This window comes from Psittacula echo (assembly GCF_963264785.1).
Source record: "Psittacula echo genome assembly, chromosome: 10".
NCBI classification, from domain to species: domain Eukaryota; kingdom Metazoa; phylum Chordata; class Aves; order Psittaciformes; family Psittacidae; genus Psittacula; species Psittacula echo.
In genome coordinates, this window is record NC_137741.1 from 8280783 (window position 1) to 8306025 (window position 25243).

Genomic DNA, 25243 nt, shown 5'->3' on the forward strand with positions numbered 1-25243 from the left:
ATTCTCTCCATCTGGCCTGGTGTATAATCCCCTTAAATTTCAGTCAGCAATTAACGTCATGAGAAGAACTTTAAATCAACAGACAGCTCCCTTCATCTAACTGTTTTAGACGTATATAAAACTTATTCATAGGCTCTAGCACAACGTTACCTTTACACTTCCTCATTCATTCAGTACTGCAGTGCCTGACTGCAGATGTCTACCCGAAGGACAAGTGACATCTGCCCGTATATTTAGTCATTTTACCCACCTTGCATAAAGAAAGTGCTAGCAAACATACTGCTCGGTGGCTTAGGAGATGGGTAACTTGGAGATTCTCTGTTGAAATCATCAGAACCCGGGGACGGTGCATACACCTAAATATTGGAGAGCAATAAAAGCAGATTAGTAATAGCTGGGTGTCGTACATTAAAAAACCCCATAACAGCATACAGCCACAGAGAGAAAGCATACATAAAAAAAGAACAGTGTAGCAAGCTGCAGCATTTGTTGCCCTTGTTTTATTTGCTTTTTAGCAAGTTGCCACAGTACAGAGGAACTACAGTAGAATGATCCTAACAACACACTTTCTGGTGTGCCAACTCAGCCAGGTGGCCTGATAAAAGCCTGAATGCTGATTTTGCTTTCGAAGTGCCTGACTCGCACAGACTTGTTGCTCAAGATAAAAAAAGCAAGATAAAACAACTGGGCCCCAAACAAATTTTATTTTAAAACAACTGTATGCCTGTTTGAATATTTAATTAGCTGGCATCCCAACAGTCAGAAACAAAAAGAACAGCCAGTGACAAACTCAAAGGTTTTAATGCAACCATTGTATCATCCTTTTAGAAACTTCCACACCTTTGTAGAGTCATCAAAAGTGTAAGTAATGCCAGTCCTGAGGACTCATCTTGAAACTGCAACATCCACCATGTTATTTTCACACTGGCCTAGCATTAAAGAAAACCGGCCTCATTCTTTTTTCAGTGTAACTCCACATGGGAACAACCATTCTCAACTTGCAAGCAACAAATTATCTTAACAGGTTAAAAATTCTAAGATGCCAAATAAATGTAACCATTAGAAGTCTTTCTGCAGGGACTCTAGGAAGAAATACAAAGTATATTCTGGAATAAGTCAAATCAACAAAGCCAGTATACACAGACTCAAGGACTTGACCCATAGCATTAGTTGTTCTACACAACGCTATGTCATCATACCAGTATTTTGGTCAATACACTGCCCATTGCAGTATCATCAGTGCATGCTAAAAGAAAAATCCTACAACAAAAAAAGGGCAAATTAACAAATAATGCAGCAAAGAGTATCAAAACGTAACTCTGAAACCAGAGCACCTTTTTGCTACCACATAAAAAAAAGAGGTATTTTTTCACTTTATCATTCACCTTACTTGTAAGTATGTAAGTCTTCATAAACACATGCACATTAAGAGTAATTTTAAAACTTTAAAGCTTACATAATGCAACTTATGGGTGCACTATGCCCTAAAATCCTAAAATAAGAAGTGATTACTTCTGTCCCTTTCTGTGCATCTACAGGCACAAACGTTTCTCCAACATTCACATCTCTCCCTGGTCTTTCTGGGACGTTGTTTACCAAGCAAGAGAAGGGCCAGGAAAACCAAGCCGGCCAACAAAAAGCCGTAAGTCCCCTAAAAGGGAACCATTGTTCTCCCGGAGAGTGACTGTTATGATACGGATATTTAGAAAGTGAAGTGGGCAAGTCCCGCTGCCATTTGCATACCAATACCCCTCCTCCCCACTCCCAAATGCTTTTCTAGCCTGCTGTTGTCAGAACAAATGGCTGGGCATGTGCCTGCAGACAGCGCTCTTTTATATCAGAGGGACTGATTTACCACTCTCTTAGACTCGTTTTACATCAACAGAATTTCAATACGATCTCTCAAACTGCAGTACGATGGAATCAGGACAAGGGCACAAGGAATTAAGTTAGGGCATAGCTGTCGGTATGAGCCATGTAATGAGAACGGCAGCAGGTAAAAGGACACCTGGCAAAAAGGACTGAAGTGGAAAACTTGCAACATTTTTTTTTTCCTTGTTTTAATATTTTTTTAAATCAAAATAAATGATTTTTTTTCTTTTTTATTTTTTAGGAAAGAAAGTCTTTCAGGAAGCTTCTGTTCAATATTTTACTTGCAAATTTTCAATTTATGGAATAAATGTAAAACAGAGATGCTTACCAAACCTGAGTGACAGAATGACAATACGTTCTAAGTGATGTTAACAGTACATATGTATTTACTATATATGATGAATGCATGTATATTCCATGCCTCCGACATATTTTAACAGAAATGTCACTCTGTCAAATTGTAAATACTCGCACTCTTAAGACTGCAAACATATTAGGCAAAACTGGGCTTAATTTACAAGTTCTCTGTTGTGCAGAATAACGCAGCATATGCTATAGCTGATGGATAATCTATCACTGTCACAGGACAGCAGTGGAAACAAAGCTTTATGACATTTAGCACTTCCATGGAGATGTACGCTGATTAATGCAAAATCACCTACAGTGACGGAGTGCACTGCTTTTAAACTGTAACATTATCACTGAGATTTGTAAATACAAGCTTCAGACAAATTTTAACATTTTGCATAATTTTGTAATTTATAAAAACTGAACAAACACCATCTCAAAAGGGAAATTAAACTGAAAAACTCCTACAAATGTATCACTTAGATACATATGTACAAGCCATTAACATCATAAAAATATTGTGAATTATATTAACATAAAAGAGGCCCTTCCAAACAGCTACATGAAAGCCCTAGCACAGACACATAACTTTATATAGTTTCTGCTTGTTTTGGTATCTTAACTATAGCTTGCAAAAAAACATAGCAGCAATGTTATGAAGCTGCACTTGTGCCAGTCTAGATTTTTCAGATCAAAGGGTTCTTGCGGCAAAACACAACTGATGTGGTCTCAAAGACTTCATTAACTCCAGATGTGGGGAAATAGCCAGCCAATTCCACAAAAGGAGCAAGTCTCTTTTAGTTACAATCAGAACTACCCACAAATTAAAACCAGGCCTCTGATGTCATCTGATCACCTGCAGATGAGCGCCAGGTTTTTTCTGGTTAATGACCTAATCATCATTTTTATGTTGTGTTACTACAAACAGAATTCAAAAGCAAAGGAGAAAATTTATTGAGATTAATGTGAAGTCCACGAGAGGCGAAAGACACGGGTTTAAAATGAGAAAGTGTATAAAAAAGTTGAAGTTTTATTTTCGAGCCAGGAAGCGAGGTAACGGGTAGCTCGAGGGCTGGCTCTGAGCACCCGCACACACCCAGAGCCCAATCCGGCAGATCACAGCCTCCACGGTGCTGGTCTGCAGCTCGCATGGCTGCGTCCTAGTTAAAGGGCTTTCTCTTCTGCGACAGCTGAGTAAGGCTGTTATAAATATGACGTGGCTGCTCAAGACAGCCTCTTTTAGCTATTAAACTGATAACAGTGACATCCAGAAGGCATCAAACCAGTTTTTCCTGGCTGACATTCCCACTAAGATGAGGGATACTGTCAAAAGGTCAGCGTGTCTGCAGTCTCCTTGAAGAGTGTTGTCTCCAGAAGGTAGAAGAGGAGCCCACGTTCTAATCCCCTTAACATGCACTGCACCCTAAGGCATAGGATGTGTCTCCATGCTAGCAAGCAAAACACTCTCTAATTATGAATGGGAAATTCCCTTCTGATAAACTCACAGCAAAACTAGATTTTAACATGACTTATCAAGTGGAGGACTTGACTTTCTTGGAGCTGTGCTAGAATATACATCAATCCTAATGTTGCAGTGCTTCTGAAGGGTAGGCAGCCTCCGCGGAGGGAAGGAGGACAAATGACTTGCAAGGACATCAAGTCAAGAGTCCCACGTCTGTCTCTTCTGCACCCTGTACTGGATTTATGTTTCTCCAGTGGGAAAAGCAGGATGACAATGAAGATATTTTTTTGAGGGGTAGTGGTGTGAGCTGGCTTTCGAACAGAGCTGAGGCGCCATTATCTGTACTGCATCATGTTTAAGCAAAACAAACGCATCATTCCAGTTCCAAAATCTGCCCTAGTTATTAACATATATAATGAACACTATCATGAAAGTTACACGCATCTAATGTATCTAGAACACATCAAAGGACTACACAGTGTGCTTCTGTTTACTAACACAAGTGCCAATAACATGAACATTAATTTAAAGATCTGCGTTTACCAAATTTTATGCTAAGTAAAACTTCCAAGTCTTACTCTATAAATGCATTTAATAAATACAACTCTTTGAATCCTCCTGTTGGCATACTTCCTCTCAGGCAATTTTCCTGTAATATGTTTCAAATTCTTAAATATTTATCAATGTTTAATATTAATGTTAAAAGCAGATTAAATAATAGCAACAAAGCAACCAAACCTTCCTTATGACAAGTTTATGCTACTTCAAGACCAGGGCTCCCATCACACATACTGTTTATGGATTTCGGAATTATGTTACTCATTTAAGCCTAGTTATTAATAATACTTGGAAGTTCCGAAAAATATTTATCAAGCTGCTGGAGACAGAGGATTTTTTGAAACCAACAGAGATGGATAACCTATTCTGTAGCTTGTAAACTCTGCTAAGCAGCCTATCTACATTCCATCAGCATCAGTCATGCACTAAGCAAGTGTGCACTGATGAATGATTTGTACATGTGGCAAAATTTTACAGTGTATTATCTGCAGGTTTTGTGGCAAAAGCTAATTCTGCTGAAAGGCAGCTCTGGGAAAAGGAAACTTGTTTTCATGTTTACTAAAGCTTCAGGAATGTAGGATAGTAACTATAGTTTTCCATGCACCTCTTTACAGTGAGACAGAAGCTGCCAAAAAAAAAAAATCAAATCCAAAACCCTAACCAAAAAACAAAACCACCACCATAAATTCTGACGTAGCTAATATTCAAGCAAGATGATAAAATGAAGAGCCCCAGTATACGAGATCAGTACACCACATCCTCAGTTGTGCTCTGTATTTCCAATACCAGGTGTAAAGGTTCATACATTTTAAAGTCTTCTCACCACCCAGAATGAAAATAAAACTCTCCTTTGAAAGAGCAGAGCATCACTCTTGTCTGCAAATCCAACCATGATTTTTAACATTCAAACTCCCTGAAGTAGCTAAACTGAATTCCATCTTAAATAAATGTTTATGCAGTTTAGGCATGCTATACATGCCTATTTGGCTATTTCTGAAATGCAGAATCTAACTGCAATGACACACAGCCTAGCTTCTTCCCCAGTGTATGACAACTTTAAAGTCATGTTAAAAAGTGACAAGAAACTTCCAAAAAAATTCCCAAATTCTGTATATGGAAACCTTTTGGTCTGTTCTTTTGATTTAATTTTCTGAATTGCAGTGCGAGGCAGAGAGCAGAGGAAAAGAAGGTAAGGCAGCAGGAACACCAGAAATACATACATGTATATATAGCGCTTGAAGATTCTTTTTGTATTTCATTTGCTAAGCAAAATCTCTTCCCCCCACTCTTCAAACTACACTGTTGTTAAAGTGTGCAATTGTTAGTCTATTAACTAACAACTAAGTCTTTAGAAATTCCTGATTATATTCAGATTTTAAGGAAACAAAATTAGCTGAAACTCATCAGCCTGTTTCTTAACCTGTTCCCTGTATTTCAGAAGGCTGTTCTAGCTGTGGTAGGAATCCCCAACACAAGTACTAACCACAGAAGACACACTATAGATACAAACATGCAAAAGATAAGCGCTATCTCTCCTCTGAACCCACTACTACTCTTAGCTTCCGTAAAGCCGTCAGAGACTATTATATTTCTGCAAACAGATTTCAACATGCACATGATTATCAAAGCAAATGCGCTGAGCAAACAAGGGTTTGCTCCTCTTCAGTGCTCACATTTTGAGAAATATAGATCTGTCCATTACAGCACCTGATCCCAGCCCTTGCTGTTTTCATTTGCCCAAGGAAAGGAACATAACCTTCACTTTAAAGCATCAATAAAGCTTGTTGCAGACAAGACACCCTTCTGGCGTGGGACCACTGCTCAGCAGATTGGCAGTTCAACGCAATGGAGTGGAGAAGGGAAAACTCTCTTGGGCTGATGCATTGTAACTCATCGGGTTTTTTTAGTGGGATGGGGAAGGGAAAAAGAATGGTGAGGAACAGGGGGGGAAAGAAATCCAGCTGACCAGTGTTTACTACCTCTCTTTATTCAATGTCCGCAGCCGTGCGTCCCTAGAGATTTTCCAGATTATCTTATATTTGTTCGGACTTACAAATGTTAGCATTGACCTTGTCTGAGTTGCTGTGGGCAGCATATGGTACAGAACAGCTTTAATTATACTTTTCTCCCTCTATACTAACTGGCCTAATACTAATAAAAGCAGAATCGCTCTTTTTAGCACCTGGCTGCTCCAAAACTCACAAACTGAAAACATTCTACGCTGATGTTAAAAGACTTAGTAATTATTTATTGCATAGCAGCTCCAGACAGACATGCGGCCGTGTCATGTAAGCATCGCGCAGTAGTATTAACATGTTTCTCTCTGCTGTAACTCCGAGATCGACAGCTGCAAGACATGCATTTTCTCCACTAAAAAATACCCAAGTATACACATTTGTACTCACACCTGCGTGTATTTAGTCATTTATACACGTGTGCCCATTTGTACGTACACACACACATTTATAAACAGCCTTCCAGATTACAAATTCTTGAGAAAATTATCAATAAAATCCCCATTAAAAAAAGAAAAAAATAAAATCATAAAGCATTGTGTAAATGCAAAATTATATCTATATAAATATATATATGTTGGGTTTTTCTTCCTCCCTTTCCAAAAAGGCATTGCAGAAATCTACTATGAAAGATGCAGCAACTCCACCTTGGAAAAGGGCTCAAAATCTCAGCCTATACTGAGAAAAACACACACGCAGACTAGTACATCAAATTAACTTATACAGTGCACAGAATACAACAATAATGTGTAATATAGTCACAAATTTCATCTCAGAGAAATAGCAATCATAGGTGATAAAAAATATAATCAGTATTATTCCTTAAAATTATTTTGGTGGTAACTGACACTTTATTGCAGTCTATATAAAAATAATTCCAGAGTACATTCAGAAAACAACCAATTTATTTCTACACTTGTAGATGAACTGAAACGAGAGGAAATCTTTAAAGTCTGTATTTTGTTCCTTAAGCACAAAGAAGATACAAAACTTCTATCACTGAAGTATTATTTTTGTGCTATTGCATTTTATAAATTTTAAATGGAAAGGCCCCAGTGAATGAAGCTCATTTATTTATTGTTAAAAAAAGAAAAAAAGAACCAAATCAAAATTTCCCAAGTACAATTTCAATTTGTGCTCCTATTTCTACTTTTTTTTTTTTTTTTTTTTTTTTTAAATGGGGGCATTTTGATGATTTTCGGGTCAGTAGCAGAGCTCTTGAAAGAAAGAGAAGAAAAGGTGAAACTTTAAGGGAGATGTCATTTTTAACTATAATTATTTTCTCAAAAAAAGCTCTATATTAAAATTTTGTGAGCCTCCATATACTGAGAATATTTTCTATATATCAACAGGTGAAGGACAAAAAAACCACAGGCTAAATCTTTAAGTTCTTTATTTTGTTTACAAAACAGATTAAAACCTTTTTTCTTTTTAATTTGGGGAGGACTTTTCACATACATATTTATTTATAACACCTATTACACATAATGGTAAAATGTTACTCCTTAGCAGGGGGTATGTATTAAAACACTACTATTCACTTCCATGTCTCCCTCACAAAATACATTGAAATTACAAAAATTGAACCTCTTCTAATAGTAAACCCCCAACTTAGTTTTTAAGCTTTCAATTTCTGTGCCAGTGCACACAAGACCATCTATTGGGCTGCTCAGACGCTTGACTTTTAGCTTAATATTAAGCTTTCTTCTGGCTTACAAATTTAAGAAGTTGAAAAGAGCAAAATACTTAATAAAAAGCTAACAGACATACACACTTTCTGCAAATCATTTCCTATTTGCTCTGTGTGTAAATAAATGAGATTTTATATACATCAGCAGGTATCACGGAATGTAAACACCCAAAATCTAACACAATAATCTAAATAAAAATCTCAAATCAAAACAACAAGGTACATACTGCCAGCTACTAATGGGTCAAACAATACAAGTAGAAGTAGTAAGACATCAAAATGAGGGTATGGTACCGTTCCCTCACTATGGAAAGGCTCACACAAAGATTTGGCAAACACACCAAGAGGTGCACTTCATAAACTGTAACACAAAAAACAATCCCCCCTACTTCACATATCCTCCTCCCGTATATTTAAATCAGTACTTCAGTCCAAACTGCAGAATTCCTAGGAAAGAAAATGCTAAAGACTAGTGAGATGTTCGGGAAAAAAAATTACTTAAATAAAACCCTGGGCAACATGATATAGGATCATCATATGATTTGTCATCTATTTACTAACTCTTCAAGCTCATAAAGGTCACCTCTGACCCACAACAGGCACATGCTATCAATTTTCCAGCCAGGCTCTCCTACAGTACCAGTACTTCCACCTACTATATGCCTGGAAATACTTAATAAGATCAAAGCCTTTTTTCCTGCTACAAGAACAAAGAGAAATGTTGTAATAGAGTGATCTGTGCTCTAGAAAGAATAAAATCAAAACTTCATGCAAGTTATATTCCCTTCGCTTCAGGGGTATTGTATAGTTAATTTTACTTAAGTCTTATATATATCTCCACATAAAACTTCAAACAGATTGTTTTAGCCTAGGAGCAGACATGAAAGAAAAATAATGTCATATTTGAAAGGCAGCTGGCATTTATACCAAAGGAAATGAAATAGAGACCAAGCAATTTTACGCATTCCCCCAGCCTCTCCTCCGGTATCTTTTCTTTTATTCAAGAAGCCCATGCACAGTGTCTTCAGTAACTATAAAGATCCACAGTTTAATTATCACGGAACAAGGATCTTGGCAAAAGTTTACCGATGACGGCACAGCGTACACAGGCCCACAAGAGAAAGAGCAGTTAAAAGAAAGGGAAAGAAAAAAGAGATCGGTATCAGCATCTCGCTTTTTCTTCCTACTTAATGTAATTTTTATAACAAAAGAAAGCCAAAACCGCATACATCATCAACAGACCGGGAAAAGCACACTGTGTGCAGTTTACCATTGTTTGCTAATTTTTATGCACAAAAATCCCAACTGTTGTCATACGAACTTAAAAATTCAAAGTATCAGCCGTGAGGCAGAAATCTCCGATTTCCACAGAGTTATAACGAAGAGATTTCTGTTTGTGAACCTGCCCGCCGTTTCCCCCTGCTCCCGGGGCTGTGCGGGACTTTATGTCCCAGTCCCACAAGCCAAGGGCAGCTTCGCCCGGCTGCGGTAATGGAGCGCGGGACCCGCCGATCGGGCACAGCCACAGCGGCGGTGCTCGAGTCGCGCCCCGGGAGGTGAAGCCCAAACCGAGCACCCAACAGCGCGCACCGAGCGCCGCGGCCACGCAGCAACTTCTCCGCAGCGCCCCGCCAGCACCTCAGGGGCCCGGCGCGGGCAGGGCGGGAGCGGCTCCAGCCCCGGCCCGTCGGGGAGCGCCGCCTGGCTGCGGGCCGCTGCCCTCCGTCCTCCGCCGAGCCGGACTCGGTGCTTCCGTACATAACTGAGGAGACTTCCACCAGCTCCCCCCTCGGACCCCAGCGCAGTTCCCCTTCACGACCACTCGCCGCCCGCCCCGCTTCCTCCGGCACCGCCAGCAAGCGCACGGGCTGCCCGTCCGCGGAGGAGCCGCCCTAAAAACTCAGTATGTGCCCGAGGACCGGCCGGCAGCCCCGCGCCCGGCGGCTCCCGAACAAAGGCGGCCGCCCTTACCGTCTTCCCGTTGTAGTAGTACATGAGGGAGTTGCTGCCCACCCCGGGGACCGGGTACGCGCAGTACATGGCGCGGCTGGCGGCGGGCCGGGCTGAGCTGCGCCGCCTCCCTCCGCCTCAGCCACCCGCCCGCGCGCCGCTCCGCGCACATGGAGCGCCTCAGCGGCGACTTATGCAAAGCAGGACTGAACCATCTCCGGCCGGCGCGGGGGTAGGGCCGGGCGCGGGGCCCCGCCACCCGCCGCGGCCCGCGCCCCAGACCGCGCCAAGCGCCGGAAGGCGGAGGGGGGGGGAGCGAAGGGGGAGCACGCCCCAGTCCCCAGACGCGGGCCTGCCGCCCCGAGTAAAGCGCGACCTGCGAGGCAGCGGCAGAGGGACACGTCCTGAGCCAGTTCACCTCCCGCTTTCTGTTCTAATTAAATTAGAGCACTTGCGGCAGCGGAGACGCCGCTTGGTGCAGCTCCAGCCACACGGCCATCTGCCTCATGGAGTTGTCTCCAACTCCGGCAGCGCTTCGGGAGCTGCTGGGCCAGAGGCCCCGGGGCCGGCCGGAACACCCCGAGAGACACCCGCACAGACACCCCGCACCAGAAAGCTCGTGTGATGGCACAACACACACGAGATGCTCGGCTTAATAATCATTCTTAAAATCACGTAACTGTGTTCGTGTTACAGCATAAATCCAAAATCCATCTTCGAGATCCCATATACAAAGTGTGATGGCTCTTTGGAAACATGAGCCCAGACTTCCTGTATATTGTATAATACATTTTTGCAAGGAAAAAGCAGTTCTGTGCCCACATGAGAAAGGAAGGAGACCCTAACAACTCTGGCACATCACAAAATGGGCATTACACAACATAGCAAACAGACTGCAACTTCCATCGCAATAATCCCACGTATCTGCACATTACCTATGCCTGGTTTCTTCACTTAACAGTGGCATTAACTAATGTTAACTCTTAAATGAGGTGTTCATTTCGTTATGTGCTACACATGAATGCAGTTGGTTATTAACTGAGCTCCTGATAAGTCAGAGATGGATTTCAACCAGGAAAAAAAAAAGGTTAAAGCGAAACCACATTCTCCACCTCTGCGTCAACTGCCAATGCTGTGAACTCCCCCTGCCTCCCTCCTGACAAAAGCAGGAAAATACGTCAGGATAAGGAAAAAAATGGACAAAGTTCCGCAATTTACAGGGAAACAAAGCAAGCTGCAGAAATCTGGTTCATTCTGCCAAGCACCTTGTGTCAGTGGAATCTTCTGAACTAGAAAGATCCACAAGGGTGACCAACTGACTACAGCAGAATACTGTGGTCAGATAAAAACCTTAGTGGGTCTTCTGTATCATACCCATTATCTCAGGACATAACTACTGTAGTGTCTGCACATACACAGAATATGCTCATAATGACAAAAAATATTCACACCTTCAGCTTCAAATGTTTTCTCAGTGAACTCTTCCAATCATTTAGGAGACTACTGTGCTTAGAGTACGTTGACAAATACATCCCGAAATTTACATCAACTGAAGAACACTTGCACATTCCCTGCAAATCTAACTATATATCCAGAACTATGCACTAAGGCTAATGATATCCAAACTCAACTCTCCTCTGATACAAAAGGCATAGCAGCAGCTGCAAAAAAGAACATCACTACACTTCAGACTATTAAATCGCCAGGCCTGCAGAGTGACTGGCGGCTTCCTTCTTTCCCCAGGGACCACAAATACCCATTTCAGTCCCCAGAGAGTCCGTAAGAAGCTTTGATTTGCAGCTAACAATGCCATTCCTTAAAGCTCCTCACTAATGTTCAGGACTCTACAGAGGAGATATGCTAAAAGATCTTCAGATGTTTACACATGCTACTTCTCATAGCACCCTAGATTAAGATCACCAATTCAAACTACTGTACAACTTAGAAAAAACTGTAAACACTGGAAAATGCACTTGCAAGAGCTGAAGAAGTAAGAAAACCCTTGTTTTCCTGAAATAATTCAAGCACACAAACTTTTTAATCACTAAATATACTTCCACGGTAACTGGAATCAGTTCTTTGAAGTAAAGACTATCATCAACATAGTTGTAATTGCTACTGCGCCTCCATGCACACATGCTCTATTTTTTCAACAGTTGTATTTGAGCTGAAGAGCGTGATCAAGCCCCCTCTCAAATAATCAGCATTCTCCACCCGTACTACAAACAACTGGAAAAATGCTAAAAGATACAGCAGAAAAAAATAACTTTACTGGGTCACATTGGGGAGACTGGTGTTTCTCTGCATTACAATGGCCCTATACTTGTACAGAGCAACTGTAATGAACAATATATAGGTAATATTAACTGGTAATATTTACTAACACAATTAACATCTATCAGCACAAGGAAATCATTGACGTTGCTCACCATCACATGGTTAAGAAAACAGCAACAATCTGAACAATAAACTTGAGTAACACCACTACAAATGCTGTCTGTTTGTAGACAAACTGGTTTAAAGACTTGTACCTCCATAATGAGGCAATAAGTGAATTTCCTCCCGAGTTACTTCCCCACAAATCAAAAGGATAACAACTTCATTTTACCAAAAAGGGATTTAGTTGTCCTACCCTCAGTTACATTGGTGGGAATAAAATCTTAGTCTACAATATCTGAAATTTATCACTGCAGCTGCTCTACATTTACCGTACAGAAATGCTGTTTCTCACAGGATGTTTGCTACATCGATGCACCTTACAGGATCCAACCATAATTCCCTCCAGCAGATGAAACTTTAACCCACAGAAGTTTACTTGCACCACAACACATGAAAAATAAACCTAAACCGGAAGAATTTGAAAGACTGCTCAAACACTTGCGCCGTTGTTACCAACAGCTCTGTATATGCAGGAACTACTCCCACGTAACTGTTCCAAAAGCTCCTCAAGTCCAAAGTAAGTTTTCGTTTTGTGGTTGCAATTTTTATAATCCCCATTTAAGCCAAGCAACAGCTGCTCCGAAATTTGTTTTCTTAAGAGAATCATGTTACAGTGAAATGAATCATCGCTGGATTAGCGATACTGTACTGGGTACAGTTGTTTACTCCATTTTTCCTTGGTGACAAGTCAAGGGTTAATCTCATGACTCAGCCTGACAAAACAAGTCAGCTGGAGACAGGGCCAATTTTTTAAACTTGATTTCAGACAGACATGCCGTCAGCAGAGGAGCACTGAACTGACATGCACTTTGTAGCCCAAATTGTTTCCACTCATGACCCTGTACTGTGTGTCAAAAACAATAAACTGCCTGTTTCTAAAGTATGCAAAGAGATTATGAAAGCTGATGTGGAATGAAATACTGACCTAATAATAAACCAAGCTACCTGCAGGAGGGTGTTTTCGAAGATGGTTTTAACATCAAGAGATTTTGTGAATGAACTACGTGTTCTCCCTGAAAACACACTTTTATGTGAAATACAGCTTTGTCCAACTTGTCAGAGCCTCTCGCAAACACGCGACAAGCACATGTAACCCATCATTTGAATTTATAGAAAAATAAACATCATTTCCCTAGATGACTGAAAATTATACTGCATGAAGGATAATTATGTAACTGTCTCAGCGGACGAGAGCCATCCTCTGGTCAAACCTATTCCACAACAATGAAATATCAAAATACTTTTAAAAGGTTACTGCTTTTTAATCACAGCTTTATGTTTTAAATGGGTTTATTCAAACACAACAAGCAGCAAAAACGACAAAGTGAAAGTTCCTTTTTCACCAACAAAAGCAACTGTGACCTGTGTGCACAAGTACCATGGGTTTCCTCATAGAGAGCTGGTTTTAATCCTGCTGACAGAATGGTGACCTGGTCAGAGCCAAAACCTGCTTTGAGGGGATACAAATCCTGTTGTTCTTACCAACCTCCATTTAATTTCTTAGGGGCTAGGTTAACCTGCTATCTGTGGAAATAAGGCAAAGGCAACTGCCCTAGAAGCCTCTCCTTTCCTCCCCACTGTCCAAGGTTGGAACTCCTTATCAGTTTCAACCACATTTGACAAAGGAACAGAAGTTTCACAAGTGATTAAGCAGTTTCTAAGAAAACTGAACCTGAAGAGGAGACAGATACCAGCTGATGCCCCAATGAAATAAAGGCAAAGAATGGGGAAATGAGGATAAAAGACAAATTTATAGTCCACTACTGAACAACCTGTTGCTAATTAAAATACACTCAGTAACCTTCAGCTGCTTCTCTTGCAACTATAGCAAGGTCAGAGTTAGGATCATTGAGAAAGGGTGCACTGAATATCATGCATAATGTAGCTGTTAGACACAGACAAGCTCTCAAACCCTAAGAAACAGACCTGGCTGTTCTAAGGGGAAAACACATTGCTTATTATACTGTCCTCTATTCAACTGATCAGTTAAGTAAGTGCTAATTTAGTTTTAAATCCTGCAAGTATAGCCTTGTGTTATTAACCAACCATTAAGCATGCTGTTCAGCAGAAACAGAGCAGACTGTGTGGAAGACAATTTAAAATAACCCAGTGGACTAAATTCAACAGGCAAAACCTCCATAATATCCAAAGGAAGATGATTTAAGCAAATTAATTTACTCATCCATGAAAAACCTAAAATACTTTGGTGGTTTTCCTGTTCAAAAGGTTTGTCCTTAAATTCACATTTAACAGTCATGTTACTCCAACCAGGAAAGAGGGGACAGTTTGAAGGAACAGAGAATAGACAACAAGTACTAATGAAATTGCTATTAGTTGCTATCCATTACTTTTACCTAGCAATACTACCAGGTTTTAGGAGATGCTTGTGGGGTTTTTTTGTTGTTGCTTGTTTTCAAAAAACCCCAGTTACCTGGGACCGACTGGGTTAAAAAAGTTGGGGTTTTTTGTTTGTTTTTAATTGGAAACTACACGTAGAAAGTTTCTCTTTCAGTAGTTTTCCAAATAATACCAGATTTTACATGTTTAAATTTTTACATAAATATTGTACGAGAGTGAAAAGCATGACAAAAAGAGTGCTGTGTATCACATTCTTCAGAACCAAACACAAAATAGTTTGAGGTTTTAAGACTTGTTCCACAGTCCTTCAAATACAGCTTTGATGGGATATTGCTCAAATCCAGAAAGTTTTATCATGTTGCTGAAATACTAAGCACTAAAGGTTTCAAAACCTCTATATGAAGGTCTTAACTGCCCACGTCAGCATTAAAAAGTAAACAAACATGTTAATTACTCTGAGGCAATAACTAACCCCACCGGAAGTCAGATAATCATCATCCCAAAATGTGCTTAAAACCTACCCCATCTAAACATGTGTACAGACCATAACACAATTGTAAAGCCTGACATCAGCCAGCAAGGCTGCATTAGGGAAGGCTGCAAAGTCCTGAATCTTTCCACAGCAACTCAGTATGACCAAGACAATCTATTTGGAAAATTAAACAGTGATTAAGGGGTCCCTCTGCTGGTGCAACCTCACAGCATCGTTTAACTCTTCTTTCATCACTCAAGTACAGGGTATTTTTCACTTCCTCCCCTCACCAAAACCGTGCCGCTACACCTGCACTCGTGTGAGCTCCCTGTAGGTGGCTCCAGACTCTACACCTGAGCCCAGCCCAAGATCTTACAACAACACACACACACACGCGCTCTTTGTGAATTCATGAAACAATCCCGTGTCCGAGAAGCTGTACGAGCTTGCGTGTCAAAGCGCAGAGAGCTAATTGTGCCGCAGCACGCATTTCCCTGCATTCCGCCCCTTTTCCTGCACTCCAACTTGCTGCTTGGAAAACCTGTTTTGCAAATAAAGCCAAGTGAGTTATCAAAAGCCAAAGGAACAATCCTCCTTGCCATCCACAGTTAGGAATCCACCCACTGCTTCCCTACGGAAAGAGAAGACGCTAACAACTAACCCTAGCTATTCGTGCAAATGGTGAAATCCCATACTTAAATCTCGAAGACTGCACAACTTGCTTTTTTTGTAAGTCTTGACATCACAAGAAACCCCGTGGCACTAAAACAAGAGGTAATTTAATTCAGTTTCTTCCCTTCAGTGTGTAAAGACCCATCTTGACCTGAAATTCCATTTAAAGATGATGTGCTTTAATTTCATAAAATAAAGCAGAGCTTTAATTTCAGTACCATTCTTTTGAAAAAGCAATCATTTTTGTATTGCCCCTTTTGACAAACGGGCAAAGCAACCTGCCCAACATTGGGGCTGAGCAACCAACTGAAAGGAAACATCTCATTTCAACAGCACGTAAAAGCCTAGAAACACAACACTGCTCACCACTTTCCCAGCTGACTTCAGGGATTATAAAAGCCTTCCCACCAATACCACAAGTATTATCAAGCAAAGACATTAAGAAATAGTCTTCAAAAAAGCTTTTATCCTTATCTAATGTTATAAAACACCACACTAATTTATGGTAATGGACACATTAATCTTTGAGGTAAAGCAGAAGTTGCAGCAATTCCATATAAATTCTCTCTAAATTACATGAGCTGCAATTCAGTCATGTTATTTTTTCCAGATAGCAGTTTTAGAACTTATGCGCAGATTTAAGGTCCTTTTATGCAGATCTACACTCTAATTTAAGAGCATTTAATGTGCTCATTTTGATATGTTGTGAAAACTTTAAAAATAAACTATCTCCAGGAAATCCAAACACAGAGAAATAATTTGACATCATCAGATATCTCTCATATACATATATGCAGGATATTAAGAAAGAAGATCTCTCAATGAAACAACCTCACAATAGCTCACCCCAGTCAGATGATGAGATAGTTTGGAAAAAGTATTTGATTTTCATTTAAAAAAAGCTATTAGGAGAGGGCTACTTAAGCACCTTCACCCTAATTCTGTGAGAACTCAATCTGAACTTTTCACAACAGGACTTCACAATGGACTGCTTAGTTCTTTAATGACAGCTACACATGCCCATATAGCAAAGAGCAGGTAGAATGCTATAATCTGAGGTTACTGCTGGTTTCTGATAGATTTCAAATAAAGCTCACATTGAAAAAACCTAAAATCATCGAACCAGAAACACTTCTGCTTGGTTTGTAACAGAATTTGGGGTTTGGATGGTTTATATATTTGCTTTTTGTTCAAGCTCACAGATGAACATGGTTCTTACAAAGCAGTCTAGAGCAAGTCCCTAAAAACACTCCTTGAATCAGGTGACCAAAGAACAGGCATAAAGCAGAAGAAAGGAAGATGAAAGACTAAGTCACAAGGAAGAAATGGCAAGTTCTGTGTTGCATTACCCATAAGGATTTATTTGCTCAGTTTTGTTATTTAAAATTGCCTTCTAAAACACAGCACAGCATCGGAGGCAAGGGTCAGCGAGTTACTGCTGTCTTTGAAAGTGTTACATATTGAAGACAAGTGACAGTTGAATGTATTACTTGACTGCACAAGGCAATTCAGAACAGCTCTGAACAAATTAAACGCTGCTTTCTACATTTTGACACCATTTCTGGCAAGGGGGAACAAATCTTATAATAAAAACAAAATAAATAGAAGTCTCACTAGAAAGTCAGTTAAACACATCATCACCGCCAGTCAAACACTGCACAAAGATCTACCCGGGATGCTCCACAGTTTCTATTCAGAGCCACAGACTTCAGCGAAGTATTCTAAGGATGTTGCTTTACACCAGGCTACTTCAATACCCATCAAACTTGGTGATACTGAGGATAATTCTCTGAAGAAAGGCCACTTCACATGGTGAACGTTGCATTTCAGATAAGCATTCAGAGGATTGGATCCTTTCCACTCCACCATTTCAAATTATCTCCTTTACCCTTCAGGAGGGGTGGATAAAGTAGGGAGCACAAAAGGGAGTAAGATCTATTATTTTCCTTCTGGTGCCATGGCTATCTTTTGAGACATCTCTTAAAACATATTTATCAAGCTCGGTCTTAAAAGACTAACACGATACCAAAAAAGAAAAGTAAATGTTTGGGAGGTAGTTCTATTCACTAAACCAAGTTTTGGGTTTTTTTTAGCCTCTCTTCATAAAGAACTCCTGTAATAAGTTAGCACCATGGACTATACACATACAATAGAGGATGATATATGAGGAACCCCTATAATCAAATTGTAAATTGTTTTAAATATATTGAAAAACAATGAACTCGAATTTACTGAGAGCGCTCTGGTACTAGAAAATATTCATTTGACAATCTCTTATTAAATAAGTGGAAATCTAAAGATTAATATTAAACTGATTGTCTCAGGTACTGTGGAAACTAATATACTCAAAACATTTATTAGAAATGGCATCACACAGAAAACAATCAGGTATTTGTTCCTGTGTGTCAGAGCTCATTTTCTGCAACAAAAATTAACAGACACGATGCATTTCAGGTTTGTTTCTCTGACATGAGACTAATTAAATGGCAAAAGAACAATAATATTCTCACTATTTTTCTTAGAATTATGACTTCACGATAGCTACACATTATGGTACTAATAAAAAAAAAAAAATTAGTTTAAATTCTTTTCTGACTACACATGTAAATAGTATGTTTCTGCTCATAGCCCGTACATTAATTAGATGGCAATCTCACTGTGCATTTCCAAGTGAGTCTTACTTTTCTTTCTCCTCCCTCTGCAGACTGAACAGCTCTTTGAAAACCCTGGTACCCTGCTCTTCCTAATTCAGCCCCACGGATTAGTTACAACTGCTTTCAAGTCATATGATATTATTAGTTTCCTGGCTTAGTTAAGGTACCTCCCACAATCAGAAAAAAAAATCAGAAACCCAACAGTCCTGAATCTCCGCGGATAATGTAACTCACCAAACAGCATTCCCCCCTGCTAGAATATAAATGGCACATCATAATTTTTCTGCTCACTCAAGCCTGGCTTGAGCTAACAGTGAGAAGAAATAAACCACTGATTGTTTTAGTTTCTATCCTCCCCAGAAGGCTTTAAATTTAGTAGTCGTACAAATGCTCGCGTGTCAACATTCAGAATGTTTTGGGCAATGACTCACCACTTAGAAACTTACAACAGGAAAACTTGAAAATGCATCTGCCCGGTGCATCTGATTTTTGCAGTAAAAGGACAAGTTCTGATTCAGCTGCACTCCAGAAAGTAACTAAACAATTCGTTAGCACTTTTCTCTGTAACTGTTTTTACTTTAGACCCTGATAAGAACACAGGAATAAAGATACATCTCAAAGCAAGTAATTTCAGAAAATACCATACAAATGCAAGAGACACAGAAAAAACTACAGGAAGGGGTTTTTTAAATGTTTTTTTCTTAAAAGACTGTTATTAAATTACAGTTATCTGGGAAATTAAATTCCTGTTGAGTATCTGTTGACATGGCAGCCCTACACTAACATGAAAACATTGCAGAAAATCTTTTGGAAACTGAAGAATTAAATACAGATTTGTAGAACATTAACTATCACCTTTCTTGTGATTTTTCATATTATAATTAAACTTATCTGCACTGCCTAGTAGCTAAACTGATTTTTATCTCTCCCACAATACATTCAAGACTTCTTACCAAGGTATATTTAAAATAGAGACAATACTTCCATATTTTTCTGTCAGTGAAATTTAGGGTTTGTGTCATCTTCCAAAACACATCATACCTTGTATCCCTTTTTTTTTTAATACCGCATTTTTGCTTCAAGGCTCTATTCAGCCCTGACAGCATCAGAATACACAGAAACAGTACTTCAAAACTGCAGCATCGCCATCACTGTTTATTCACAGTAACCACACTTCAGTGCACAGATTGGTACAATGTTAACACAAATAAAATTTAGCAGCATTTTGTTGTCTCCACTCTTCCCACAGAAGAATTCAATGAAAGCCATTTTTAAAATACTGTTTCTTAAAATTAAAGTCTGGGAAGAGAAATGAGAGAAATGTTTCATTTGCTACAACAATCTCTCTACCTGGCTGACGCTATTAAATATTAAACGTGTAACGTAAGCTTTATTACTCGCCTGGAATTATGGCAATAAATTACATGAAAACTGCACTGCTCTGTGTTTTAGCTTCTCTGACATCTTAAATATATTTTTGTTAACCTAGCAGAAATCATCTGCTAGACTGTAAAGCCACCCTACATAACACACAACTGTTAAAATGTAAATTGCCAAACTATTTTTAGCTGCTGCTGAAGGGGAAAGGGAAAAAAAAAAAAAAAAAAAAGGCAAAAAAAAAAGGCTGGGGGGGAAGGAAGAAGAAGAATATTCCTGGCCTCGGGAATAATGATTTGAGGCATTGTGTTCATTTTGTTTATCAAGCAGCTATTCAGCCTCTAGTGGGGCCCAAGTGCTTATGCAAGCAAAAGCTTTTAAGAGTGCCTGCAGCTGCAATCCTGGCTTCCAGGTAGGCTGCAGGTTCAGAGCACAGCTGCCCCAGGCTATCTACACTATCTCAGCTCCATCTGGAAGTACGGTTAAAATAGGATTTCAGATCCTTCTTTCTGTATGTATCATAGTGAGCAGGGGGAGGGAGAAGGGAAAGAGGGAGGAGAGAACAGGGAAGATGCAAGGGCTAGAAGACACCATCCCTACTTGAGGCTCAATACAAAATGAAAAGCTCAGAGCATTCCGCTTTGCTGTATCTCTGCTGCCCGTGCAGTATGTTCCATTCAGCCTATCCGGCTTTGAGTTATGACTCAGCCAAGTGCACCTGCGCCCATGTGTTAAGTACTGGCAAATAAAAGCCCAACAGCCATTTACACAACAAAGAGATGTACCCCGCAAGGCAGGAGCTTCCCCCTCCCCTCCTGTTTGTTCTGAGCAGGGGAAAACACAATTCTGTCCTTCACTTCACTGGGGATTTTTCACTTCACGTGGATTTTTAAATGCAGATTCATTTATAAACAATTTTCTCCCTTTTAAGAATAAAGCATATTTAATACCACAAAACACCCCTATAGCATTAGATTATCACAGCCATTAATGATTTTTCACCAAAAACCTTCCAACCTTTTTCATCAAAGCCCTTTATTCTCGAAGGATAAATTTTCAAGCAAAGAGGGATCAACAAACTAGTTGCTTGAAAGCTTTCCTGATGCTAGGCTGAAGTTAGGAAAGGCTTAATGAAGGCTTTAAAATCCACCAGGGCTTCACAATGAACATCTGACTCGGTGATTTATGCATATTAATAACCTCAGTCCTACTGAGGCAAGCTGAGCTGTACATGTCCTCCGAATCTTAATGTCTTCAGCTCCACTGGGATTATTACAAATGTAAATTTCTAAGATTCTCAGCTATTAATCTCTGTCTGTCCTCCTGTTCAGCAACATAATGACTAATTAAACATCAAAAGACCTGTACAGGAGATCTTCTTTGACAGCTCCTGGCCCAGCTCTCTTCCCAAGAGAGGAATTCAAATGACAGGGACAAGTGGGTAGGAGCATATGAGCAAGCTACAAATCACTGCTATGAAATCTAAAAATTCCACATCAAATGTGTATTTAGTCCTCCGGAACCACCCCCAATCACCTAGCCTAGCTGTTTATGTCCAGCAGATATCCTTCCTAATGCTGAAGTTAAGTAATTTGTGTGGATGCCAAGTGAAGAGAGCACAATTTCAGCATGATTTGTTTACTATCAGTAAAAACATGCAGTACTTACAGAAGAAGGCAAACCAGGGGGCACCTTCCTTACTTTCTTTGTCTGGAGAGGATCTGTACACAGAAAAACAATGTTTCATCAAATATCTCCCTTACAGGTTAAAAAGAACAAATAGCTACACGAGATAGTTTTTTCTTTCCATGTTAGATTTCTTACTTTCCAGTGTAATGCATTTTTATTCTGTGCCAAAGAAATCTTTCACACCAATACAAGAATGTAACATACCAATGTTCTTCTCTAAAATAAAGCTTCTGCTAAATATTTTGCTAAACAATTACTTTCAATAAGAACACTAACTCTGAAGGGCACAGATTTGGACTGCTTAGTGGGAGAAATGCTTTCCCTTTCTGTACTTCAAAGACAGAAAAAGGATTTGACATGTTGAAGTACGATTTATACTCTAAAAATACTAATATGATATAATTTCCCATCTTTTTTTAAACTATAGCAAGGTTGTAAATAAACAGCAAATCTAATGACCTAACAATTTTTCTTAAGTAGTAAAGCAATACAACTCAAATTTGCATGTAATAGTAAAGCATGAGACCTCCTTCCTTCTACCAACAATTATTATAGCATCACAAAAGTACCTAGCAATTTCACTACCTAGATTAAGACTCTGAACCAGTTTAATCAGCTGCTAATAAAATTACATTTGAACACTATGCATGCAAATTAGAAGTTAACTGATGGTCTGAAGACTGGTATCTGGCAAGACTACCAGTTCTACAGTTGACCCATTGAGTCTTCAATTAAAATACAAAACTCCTATTTTTCGATTTTCATTCAGAACATTTAATCACAACGTTGTTATAAGATATGACAAGATAAAGGTGAGATAAGGTGAGAATATCTGCTGGGTATCTTTCGCTGATCATTCCCCACAGGGCTTGTTCGAAATGAAAATAAAAGGACTTCTGGAAGAGATATTTACACTGCACTCAAAAGCATCATCTGGAATGAACCACTGGTTGGGTTCTATGAACTTTAGTAGCAAGTTTAAAGACAGTTTGTTAAAATCCTGGTCAGGCAACTCCTTCTTGGGTATAAAACGGCCATATCATTGGACTTCTAACTAGTAACATTTGACTAGTCCTTAAAAAAAGATGAAAATTCAGACATACTTTCTCAAGCCACTGGAAACAAGATCTGAGATACAAGTGTACTTCCTCTTTCCTGTATATCTGGAATAACATTTGTAACCAGAACCTGCCATGTCCCAGGTTTACAGTCCTCCAAGATTCAGCCATGACAGAAGGAGGATATCATGCTGCTATCGTGTGAACAGGTTTATAACCCCCCTCTGCTTCTCTTTCAAGGAAAAAAAGAAACAAATAGTACTACTCTGCAAGCACCATGCTTCGCTTCATTTTGTTATATTTAATATTATTTGCAACTTACTGAACTCTATTTAGTTTGCACAAGAAACTAACTGAATCACATAATCAAGTAAATAACAGGAATAAGACAATTCGATGTAGGACTCTCCCTCAATGACTGCTCCCTAACTAATCTATTGATTCATACCATAACCTTTCTGCACATGCTGGCATCAATGTCCAGCTAGCACACAAACACTTGAATAGCCCCCCACTACTTGAAACCATAGCAGGTTACTATTGCAGTAGTTTCTCACTAAAACCAATTCAATGGGGACTAAAATATGATCATCATTATCCCACTACCCAACTCCTCTATTAAAGTTCAAACACTCTTCCAAGCAGCAAACAATTTCACTTCACTTTTCTCAGACTGTTCCTTTTCTGACACAGATCTGAAGAACGGCTGCCTTTGATTCTCATGTTCTGAGGAACATGAATACTTACAAAAATATCTGTGAAGACAGACAATCCGAGATTAAACGGTGGTTGTCTTGACAACAGGTTAAAAAGTTACACAAAAAAGGTATTTTAAAATACGTACACACACACACATATATAGGTAAAGTTCCAAAGTAATATATTCATAATTAAAAGATTAAAAAAAACCAAATGTCAAGTATGTTCAGGGCTTTTTTAATGCCCAAGGAGTCTGCAGTTCTAGTTAATACTAAAATCACTTCAAGAAACAATTTGCATTTGATGAAACCTTAGTTTGAGTAAATATGGTTTAAGTTACATGGTTTCAACAAACAAGATTTTATTATGGAATAGAAGTGCTATACAGAATCGGGAGCACTAAAAACCCAAGCATACAACTTGACTAATCCTAATGACATAATATGCTAACATTGAAATATAGTAGCTTTTAAAATAGAGTATCAGGTTACACTCCTTCTCATACAAAAAAAAACTGTTTTAAATGTTTTAAAACTTGCACACCCAATTATTCATGATACTCATAGCAGAAATGATAGAACAGCTGGTTCCTTCTTGATCCCCTAATTCAATGCAAAGTCTTTACAGCTATGAAACATTACAACTAACTATGACTGACTACAAAAAAATCTCTTAATCTCTAAGTATCTCCAGAATAAAATATTAATACTGACAAAGGATTAGAACAATTTTTAAGCAAGTTCCTGCCTGTATATTTTGCAAGGTAGTTTGATTTTAGGATGAACTATTAGTTTCCTATTGATAAGAACTTTAAAGGCATGTTGAACCAATTACAATGAACTATATATTGCCCTGAATAAAGTTACTTTTAGCATATAAAAGGATAATTGTTTCCCCTTTGTGTCTTTCCCCTACTAAATAATGGTAATGACCTCAAGGTCAGGCATTTCCAGGAGTTAATGATGGCATGGGTTAAGGGCACTCAGCTGGTCATCAGCTCCTATCCATCTGTCATTATTGCTTTTGCAATTAAGGGGTTTATTGGGAGTTTCTTGTTTGTTTTATAAGCAATACTGATCAGTGTTGACTCCAAACTAGTGTATCAAAGAAAATGTTAATAATTCCAGTTCATCTCCTATATAGCAGTTTGCTGTAATTTGAATTGCTCAGTACAGAGCAATCTCCAGTATATAAAATGAGCTGTCAAAGAAAACAATAAGGTCTGCAGAAATGCATCAGGAAAAGTAGTTTAAAAACTGTCTATATTACTCACCAAGAGCTGGCGAGTCATGAAGCGGTCTTCGGCGCTGATTTGTGCCAGAAAATGGATAGTAGGGTGCTCCAGGTTTTCCCGAGGATGACAGCTGACCTGGACTTCCAAGCCCCATATCTGACCGAAGCAGACTAGACTGCAAAATATAGAGAGATAAGTAAAATTAAGCTCTGTAATAACTCAGCTGTTATTATACCAGGCTGACAAACTATTAACCACACATACTGCTCTCAGCATTTATACAAATTTACTGGGCTTTCAGTGAGGGTCTTGTGGTTCAAAACAGAAAAAGTTTACTTTTTGAAATAAGTATTCAGAGACTCTACTAAAGCATAATTCAGAAATGCAGAGCAAGTCTGGCTGCGAGCCTCCATGAAACCGGAACCACTTCAGTTTAAAACAGCCGAAAGAAACAGTTCATACTTAAATTCTAAACAAACATCGTAATACTTAGTTTAGTTTGCCAGTAACACCTCTTCTATTACACAACATAAACATAATTGATAAAAACTGCTAAGAGTTTATAGTGTGACATCAGGCTTTAGCACATACTCAGAAATCCAGACTTGTATTACATTCATAAAAACATGGAATAATTGTAAAAAAACCAAACCAAACCAAACCAACACCCAAACCCCCCCCACAGACCAATAAGAG

At 39.2% G+C, this 25243-nt stretch overlaps 1 protein-coding gene across 7 annotated transcripts in view; it reads right to left on the reverse strand.

The window, feature by feature from the left end:
- The window catches only part of TCF12 (transcription factor 12), a 166394-nt gene that overhangs the window by 30002 nt on the left and 111149 nt on the right, over nt 1-25243 (reverse strand). For 5 of the 7 annotated variants that reach the window (XM_080626701.1, XM_080626700.1, XM_080626703.1 and 2 more), the window contains exons 8-10: nt 24587-24722; nt 21536-21588; nt 251-356 (exon numbers count right to left, since the gene is read on the reverse strand). In XM_080626701.1, coding sequence (XP_080482827.1) covers nt 251-356; nt 21536-21588; nt 24587-24722 — 295 coding nt within the window. Of the gene's footprint in view, nt 1-250; nt 357-9916; nt 10432-21535; nt 21589-24586; nt 24723-25243 lie in introns of those variants that run through there. The other 2 variants (XM_080626704.1, XM_080626705.1) reach the window with 2 other exon arrangements.